Source organism: Abramis brama (assembly GCF_963993115.1).
Source record: "Abramis brama genome assembly, chromosome: 17".
NCBI classification, from domain to species: domain Eukaryota; kingdom Metazoa; phylum Chordata; class Actinopteri; order Cypriniformes; family Leuciscidae; genus Abramis; species Abramis brama.
The window spans coordinates 167,501-177,500 of NC_139979.1; the positions used below are offsets into that span (position 1 = coordinate 167,501).

At 48.4% G+C, this 10,000-nt stretch overlaps 1 protein-coding gene across 2 annotated transcripts in view; it reads right to left on the minus strand.

Moving 5' to 3' along the window:
* vps13b (vacuolar protein sorting 13 homolog B) overlaps window positions 1-10,000 on the minus strand; it is a 175,204-nt gene that overhangs the window by 85,026 nt on the left and 80,178 nt on the right. For both annotated transcript variants that reach the window (XM_084089596.1, XM_084089597.1), the window contains exon 24: window positions 9,446-9,657. In XM_084089596.1, coding sequence (XP_083945722.1) covers window positions 9,446-9,657 — 212 coding nt within the window. The remainder of the gene's footprint in view (window positions 1-9,445; window positions 9,658-10,000) is intronic.

The window sequence follows — 10,000 nt, forward strand, 5'->3', positions numbered from 1 at the left end:
TGTTTTTAATTTTCTAAGAGTGGGAGTAAACCAAGGTGCAGAGAGAGTAAATGAGACAGTCCTGGTTTTGAGTGGAGCAAAGTTATTAAGGAGGTTATGAAGGTTATTGTTGTAGTGAGAGAGCAGTTCATCCGGGGTAGAGAAAAATTGGATAAATTGTCCAAGTTGATATCCTTAATATTTCGGAATGTTATAGTAAAGATTAACACTGAATGAGAGCAGCAAATGTCAGAAAAAGGGAAAGAATCTGCTTTACAGTTAACAGGTGTAAAACCTGAACAGCAGATTAAATCCAAAATATGTCCTTTAATGTGTGTGGGAAAGTTTATATATAATTTGCGCGGCAGCAAGGTCAATAATAAAATCCTTGTTGGGCTTTGGTGAGCGGTACAAAGAAGCAACAATGGTGGGAGTAGGTCCAGAAAGCTGACATACAGTAGCCTCAAATGAGTGACAGACAGGAGCGTTGACAGGTGTATCCTCCACTTCTCGCGGTAAATTATCGCTTAACTTCCTGCTAAATCACAATAAATGAAACACTTGTAGAAAGAGCCATTTGACGTCAATCGTCCGGCGTCACGTGACTCTACAGCGCTTCCTAACGACTCCAGAAGATCATCATCAGCTCGTCCTCTCAGTTCATGATCATCAGACCTTCATAAGCAGATCACTGTCATCAAATGCTGGACGCCTAAACGCCATGGTAAATAAACTCCAATCAGTTCAAACACAGCGGCTGATTCTAACTAGTTCCACCAGTGTGAACAGAAAACATGATCAGCATCTGTGTTTGTGAGGAGCGTCTCATCACGAACTCATCGCTGGAGTTCAGCTGGATTCACACAAATAACCACTGAAACCACTGAAAACACACACACATACACACACACACACGATGGAGGGTCTCTGTCTATCCTCTCGCCATTATTTCAGACATTATTTTACATTATTTACACAAAAGCCCAGCAGTTTTGTAGACTGATCCAGAGACCAAGTGAGACAGACAGACAGAGAGTGAGACAGACAGACAAGACAGAGAGTGACACAGACAGATAGTGAGACAGACAGACAGACAGAGAGTGAGACAGATATACAGTGAGACAGACAGACAGACAGACAATGAGACAGACAGAGAGTGACATATATATATATAGTGAGACATACAGACAGACAGACAGACAGTGAGAGACAGTGAGAAGGAGAGTGAGTGAGACAGACAGTGAGACAGACAGACAGACAGTGAGAGAGACAGTGAGACAGACAGTGATACAGACAGACAGACAGTGAGACAGACAGTGAGAGAGACAGTGAGAGAGACAGACAGACAGACAGACAGTGAGAGAGACAGTGAGAAAGACAGACAGGCAAACAGTGAGACAGACAGACAGACAGTGAGAAAGACAGACAAACAGTGATGCAGACAGACAAACAGACTGACAGACAGAGACAGACAGATAGACAGTCAGACAGACAGACAGAGAGACAGACAGTCAGACAGACAGAGAGTGAGACAGACTGAGAGTGAGATAGAGAGGCAGACAGACAGTGAGACAGTGAGAAAGACAGCAAGAAAGACAGACAAACAGTGAGACAGACAGACAGTGAGAAAGACAATGAGACAGACAGACAGACAGTGAGACAGACAGTGAGAAAGACAGACAGACAAACAGTGAGACAGACAGAGAGACAGACAGACAGACAGACAGACAGAGAGTGAGACAGACTGAGAGTGAGACAAATAGACAGAGACAGACAGACAGACAGAGAATGAGACAGACAGACAGACAGTGAGAGACAGTCAGACAGAGAGTGAGACAGACTGAGAGTGAGACAGACAGACAGAGAGAGAGAGAGTGAGACAGACAGACAGACAGACAGAAAGAGAGACAGACAGGCAGACAGACAGAAAGAGAGACAGGCAGACAGACAGACAGAGAGTGAGACAGCCAGCCAGAGAGACAGACAGACAGACAAAGAGTGAGACAGACTGAGAGTGAGACAAACAGACAGAGAGACAGACAGACAGAGAGTGAGACAGATATACAGTGAAACAGACATACAGACAGAGAATGAGACAGACAGACAGAGAGACAGACAGACTGAGAGTGAGACAGACAGGCAGACAGACAGAAAGAGAGACAGGCAGACAGACAGACAGAGAGTGAGACAGACAGACAGAGAGAGAGACAGACAGACAGACAGACAGTGAGATGTCGGTAACTCATGGTAACTGAACAGATTCAGTATCTCCACATAATCACAAACAAGCAAATAATTTTTTCCTCCTGCCGGTTTTTCCTTCATCTCGCTGCAGTTCTGCTTCTGATTCTGCTGTTTGTTTTTGGCAGCTGTTATTTAACACACGTTTCCTTTCCACCACATTCCCCTCACAGCCAATCAGCACACAGCAATCAGCAGCAGCACATCTGAGCTCAGACACGTCATCATTCATCTCACACGGACTCCATACGAGAGCAGACGCATATTCAAACAAACAGTCTGGATCAAGTTGTGTGTGTGTGTGCAGATCGTCAACAGAAGGACTCTCATGTTTCCACTGGTGACAGTAAATATGGCTGTAAGGGTGCGATTCACAACGAATGGCTCTCAAGATAGTCGAACCATCACTTGGTCACTTCTGCTGCCACTGAAAATCTACATTAATCCTCTACATCCAATCTTTACAGTCACTATGAAATCAAAACTGACAATTCTTGTTTGTTTTTTTTAAATGGAATATTGCAGTATTTATAATAAATTATTATTTATAATTATTACGCGGCTCTGTGGAATACTTGATTCTGATTGGTCAGTCACTCCATCCAGCGGTATATTATTCCCAGATAACAGCCGCTGAGAACAGAAGCACAGGCTCATCCAGGTCACTGAGGTCAGCAGCGCTACACACTCGCTAGGAACGTTTTTTTCTCGTGGAAGTTTTGCATTTGGTGAGCTAATAAAATATTAAAACTCAGTCAAATCAATATTTTGTGTAGTTATTTAATTATGCCTTCCAGTATTGTGGACTCGCTCTCTCGTTTCACACAAACGCAGCGGTGGCCATTTTGTGACTATTGTTTTGTACACTATTGGATTAAAAAATTCAAAGATTATAAGATTCAATCTGAAATCAATATCTCTCATCTTCATAATTATTAATGTGGTGAAATGCTGTGTAATAAGTGTTATGACTGTATATCGTATCTCTTAAATGTCCGTCTAGTTTGAACTTGCCGCTGAAACTGCTCCCTCCGCGAAGCTTTGCGTTTAAAGACCTAATAAAATATTTCAACTCAGATCAATATTTCGTGGCTAATTATTTACTTGTGTGGCAAGTATCCGTGTAATAAGAGGATAATGTACATCCAGCCGGTTGTTCTTGCAGAATAAACCCCTTCTAGTGTGTGTGTGTGTGTGTGTGTGATCTCAGAATAAACCCCTCCAGGCTGATGAAGACCTGATCCTGATCTCCCTGTCGGGTGTACATTATCCCTTACTTATTGTGTTAAATTCATGTTCCTGGTAATCTTGAATCAGAATAAGTTCCTCTTGCAGCATCTCTTCTCTTCTCTGATGATGAGGGAGGGGCAACCTGTCACTCACATGAGATCCACCAATAGCAAACCACAACCATCCAATCAATTCCCCACAAACACAATCAAGCCCTGCCCACATGTGTCCCTGCTCCTGTATATCCACCTGTGATCTGCACCTGTGTTCTGCAGCTGTACTCTGCACCTGTACACCTGTGATCTGCACCTGTGTTCTGCACCTGTACACCTGTGATCTGCCCCTGTACACCTGTGTTCTGCAGCTGTACTCTGCACCTGTACACCTGTGTTCTGCAGCTGTACTCTGCACCTGTAGACCTGTGTTCTGCACCTGTACACCTGTGATCTGCAGCTGTACTCTGCACCTGTACACCTGTGTTCTGCACCTGTACACCTGTGATCTGCCCCTGTACACCTGTGTACTGCAGCTGTACTCTGCACCTGTACACCTGTGTTCTGCACCTGTACACCTGTGTTCTGCACCTGTACACCTGTGATCTGCACATGTACACCTGTGTTCTGCACCTGTACACCTGTGATCTGCCCCTGTACACCTGTGTTCTGCAGCTGTACTCTGCACCTGTACACCTGTGTTCTGCACCTGTACACCTGTATTCTGCACCTGTACACCTGTGATCTGCACATGTACACCTGTGTTCTGCCCCTGTACACCTGTGTTCTGCACCTGTACACCTGTGTTCTGCACATGTACACCTGTGATCTGCCCCTGTACACCTGTGTTCTGCAGTTGTACTCTGCCCCTGTACACCTGTGTTCTGCAGTTGTACTCTGCACCTGTACACCTGTGATCTGCACCTGTACACCTGTGTTCTGCCCCTGTACACCTGTGTTCTGCAGTTGTACTCTGCCCCTGTACACCTGTGATCTGCACATGTACACCTGTGATCTGCCCCTGTACACCTGTGTTCTGCAGTTGTACTCTGCACCTGTACACCTGTGATCTGCCCCTGTACACCTGTGTTCTGCACATGTACACCTGTGTTCTGCACTTGTACACCTGTGATCTGCACCTGTACACCTGTGTTCTGCCCCTGTACACCTGTGTTCTGCACTTATACACCTGTGATCCGCACCTGTACACCTGTGTTCCGCACATGTATTGTACACCTGTGTTCTGCACATGTACACCTGTGTTCTGCACCTGTACACCTGTGATCTGCACTTATACACCTGTGATCTGCACCTGTACACCTGTGTTCTGCCCCTGTACTCCTGTGATCTGCACCTGTACACCTTTGATCTGCACTTATACACCTGTGATCTGCACCTGTACACCTGTGTTCTGCACATGTACACCTGTGTTCTGCACATGTACACATGTGATCTGCCCTTGTACACCTGTGTTCAGCACATGTGCACCTGTGTTCTGCACCTGTACACCTGTGTTATGCACATGTACACCTGTGTTCTGCACCTGTACACCTGTGTTCTTCACCTGTGTTCTGCACATGTACACCTGTGTTATGCACATGTACACCTGTGTTCTGCACCTGTACACCTGTGTTCAGCACATGTGCACCTGTGTTCTGCACCTGTACACCTGTGTTATGCACATGTACACCTGTGTTCTGCACCTGTACACCTGTGTTCTGCACCTGTACACCTGTGTTCTTCACCTGTACACCTGTGTTCAGCACATGTGCACCTGTGTTCTGCACCTGTACACCTGTTATGCACATGTACACCTGTGTTCTGCACCTGTACACCTGTGTTCTTCACCTGTACACCTGTGTTCTGCACATGTACACCTGTATTCTGCACCTGTACACCTGTGTTCTGCACCTGTACACCTGTGTTCTGCACATGTACACCTGTGTTCTGCACTTATACACCTGTGATCTGCACCTGTACACCTGTGTTCTGCACCTGTACACCTGTGTTCTGCACATGTACACCTGTGTTCTGCACCTGTACACCTGTGTTCTGCACCTGTACACCTGTGATCTGCCCCTGTACACCTGTGTTCTGCACCTGTACACCTGTGATCTGCCCCTGTACACCTGTGTTCTGCACCTGTACACCTGTGATCTGCCCCTGTACACCTGTGTTCTGCACCTGTACACCTGTGTTCTGCACATGTACACCTGTGTTCTGCACTTGTACACCTGTGATCTGCACCTGTACACCTGTGTTCTGCACATGTACACCTGTGTTCTGTCCCTGTACACCTGTGTTCTGCACATGTACACCTGTGATCTGCCCCTGTACACCTGTGTTCTGCAGTTGTACTCTGCACCTGTACACCTGTGATCTGCACATGTACATCTGTGTTCTGCACCTGTACACATGTGATCTGCACCTGTACACCTGTGTTCTGCCCTTGTACACCTGTGTTCAGCACATGTGCACCTGTGTTCTGCACCTGTACACCTGTGTTATGCACATGTACACCTGTGTTCTGCACCTGTACACCTGTGTTCTTCACCTGTACACCTGTGTTCTGCACATGTACACCTGTGATCTGCACCTGTACACCTGTGTTCTGCACCTGTAAACCTGTGTTCTGCACCTGTACACCTGTGTTCTGCACATGTACACCTGTGATCTGCACCTGTACACCTGTGATCTGCACCTGTACAACTGTGTTCTGCACATGCACACCTGTGTTCTGCACATGTACACCTGTGATCTGCACCTGTACACCTGTGTTCTGCACCTGTACACCTGTGTTCTGCACCTGTACACCTGTGTTCTGCACATGTACACCTGTGATCTGCACCTGTACACCTGTGATCTGCACCTGTACAACTGTGTTCTGCACATGTACACCTGTGTTCTGCACTTGTACACCTGTGATCTGCACCTGTACACCTGTGTTCTGCCCCTGTACACCTGTGTTCTGCACTTGTACACCTGTGATCTGCCCCTGTACACCTGTGTTCTGCACTTGTACACCTGTGATCTGCACCTGTACACCTGTGTTCTGCCCCTGTACACCTGTGTTCTGCACTTGTACACCTGTGATCTGCACCTGTACACCTGTGATCTGCACTTATACACCTGTGATCTGCACCTGTACACCTGTTATGCCCATGTACACCTGTGTTCTGCACCTGTAAACCTGTGTTCTGCACCTGTACACCTGTGTTCTGCACATGTACACCTGTGATCTGCACCTGTACACCTGTGATCTGCACCTGTACAACTGTGTTCTGCACATGTACACCTGTGTTCTGCACTTGTACACCTGTGATCTGCACCTGTACACCTGTGTTCTGCCCCTGTACACCTGTGTTCTGCACTTGTACACCTGTGTTCTGCCCCTGTACACCTGTGTTCTGCACTTGTACACCTGTGATCTGCCCCTGTACACCTGTGTTCTGCACTTGTACACCTGTGATCTGCACCTGTACACCTGTGTTCTGCCCCTGTACACCTGTGTTCAGCACCTGTACACCTGTGATCTGCCCCTGTACACCTGTGTTCTGCACCTGTACACCTGTGTTCTGCACATGTACACCTGTGTTCTGCACTTGTACACCTGTGATCTGCACCTGTACACCTGTGTTCTGCACATGTACACCTGTGTTCTGTCCCTGTACACCTGTGTTCTGCACATGTACACCTGTGATCTGCCCCTGTACACCTGTGTTCTGCAGTTGTACTCTGCACCTGTACACCTGTGATCTGCACATGTACATCTGTGTTCTGCACCTGTACACATGTGATCTGCACCTGTACACCTGTGTTCTGCCCTTGTACACCTGTGTTCAGCACATGTGCACCTGTGTTCTGCACCTGTACACCTGTGTTATGCACATGTACACCTGTGTTCTGCACCTGTACACCTGTGTTCTTCACCTGTACACCTGTGTTCTGCACATGTACACCTGTGATCTGCACCTGTACACCTGTGTTCTGCACCTGTAAACCTGTGTTCTGCACCTGTACACCTGTGTTCTGCACATGTACACCTGTGATCTGCACCTGTACACCTGTGATCTGCACCTGTACAACTGTGTTCTGCACATGCACACCTGTGTTCTGCACATGTACACCTGTGATCTGCACCTGTACACCTGTGTTCTGCACCTGTACACCTGTGTTCTGCACCTGTACACCTGTGTTCTGCACATGTACACCTGTGATCTGCACCTGTACACCTGTGATCTGCACCTGTACAACTGTGTTCTGCACATGTACACCTGTGTTCTGCACTTGTACACCTGTGATCTGCACCTGTACACCTGTGTTCTGCCCCTGTACACCTGTGTTCTGCACTTGTACACCTGTGATCTGCCCCTGTACACCTGTGTTCTGCACTTGTACACCTGTGATCTGCACCTGTACACCTGTGTTCTGCCCCTGTACACCTGTGTTCTGCACTTGTACACCTGTGATCTGCACCTGTACACCTGTGATCTGCACTTATACACCTGTGATCTGCACCTGTACACCTGTTATGCCCATGTACACCTGTGTTCTGCACCTGTAAACCTGTGTTCTGCACCTGTACACCTGTGTTCTGCACATGTACACCTGTGATCTGCACCTGTACACCTGTGATCTGCACCTGTACAACTGTGTTCTGCACATGTACACCTGTGTTCTGCACTTGTACACCTGTGATCTGCACCTGTACACCTGTGTTCTGCCCCTGTACACCTGTGTTCTGCACTTGTACACCTGTGTTCTGCCCCTGTACACCTGTGTTCTGCACTTGTACACCTGTGATCTGCCCCTGTACACCTGTGTTCTGCACTTGTACACCTGTGATCTGCACCTGTACACCTGTGTTCTGCCCCTGTACACCTGTGTTCAGCACCTGTACACCTGTGATCTGCCCCTGTACACCTGTGTTCTGCACCTGTACACCTGTGTTCTGCACATGTACACCTGTGTTCTGCACTTGTACACCTGTGATCTGCACCTGTACACCTGTGTTCTGCACATGTACACCTGTGTTCTGTCCCTGTACACCTGTGTTCTGCACATGTACACCTGTGATCTGCCCCTGTACACCTGTGTTCTGCAGTTGTACTCTGCACCTGTACACCTGTGATCTGCACATGTACATCTGTGTTCTGCACCTGTACACATGTGATCTGCACCTGTACACCTGTGTTCTGCCCTTGTACACCTGTGTTCAGCACCTGTACACCTGTGTTCTTCACCTGTACACCTGTGTTCTGCACATGTACACCTGTGTTATGCACATGTACACCTGTGTTCTGCACCTGTACACCTGTGTTCTGCCCTTGTACACCTGTGTTCAGCACATGTGCACCTGTGTTCTGCACCTGTACACCTGTGTTATGCACATGTACACCTGTGTTCTGCACCTGTACACCTGTGTTCTGCACATGTACACCTGTGATCTGCACCTGTACACCTGTGTTCTGCACCTGTACACCTGTGTTCTGCACCTGTACACCTGTGTTCTGCACACATACACCTGTGTTCTGCACTTATACACCTGTGATCTGCACCTGTACACCTGTGTTCTGCACCTGTACACCTGTGTTCTGCACATGTACACCTGTGTTCTGCACCTGTACACCTGTGTTCTGCACATGTACACCTGTGTTCTGCACCTGTACACCTGTGTTCTGCACCTGTACACCTGTGATCTGCACCTGTACACCTGTGTTCTGCACCTGTACACCTGTGATCTGCACATGTACACCTGTGTTCTTCACCTGTACACCTGTGTTCTGCACATGTACACCTGTGTTCTGCACATGTACACCTGTGTTCTGCACCTGTACACCTGTGTTCTGCACCTGTACACCTGTGATCTGCACCTGTACACCTGTGTTCTGCACCTGTACACCTGTGATCTGCACATGTACACCTGTGTTCTTCACCTGTACACCTGTGTTCTGCACATGTACACCTGTGTTCTGCACCTGTACACCTGTGATCTGCAGTACCTGAGGGTTGGAGCACCGGAGCTGCACTGGTTGCAGGTCCACATGCAGGCACATGATGAAGGCGTCTCTGCTCTCGGGCTGCAGCTTCGGGGCGGTGAGTGCCAGCGTGGAGGTGAAGCCCAACGGATCCAGAACACTGAGGGAACGCTGCTGTCCCAGGAGAGAGTACACGCTCAGCTGACTCACACACACTGTCCACGGGAACGCATCGCCTGTGAACACACACACACACAGAGACGTCACACTCGTGTCTCAGGCTCACAGACACACAGGCTCGTACCCTCCTCCAGCACGGGTCTGGGTCCACACACACACACACACACACTCGTACCCTCCTCCAGCACGGGTCTGGGCACACACACACACACACACACACACAAACACACACACTCGTACCCTCCTCCAGCACGGGTCTGGGCGCACGCGCACACACACACACACACACACACACACACACAAACTCGTACCCTCCTCCAGCATGGGTCTGGGTCCACACACACACACTCGTACCCTCCTCCAGCACGGGTCTGGGCACACACACACACACACACACAA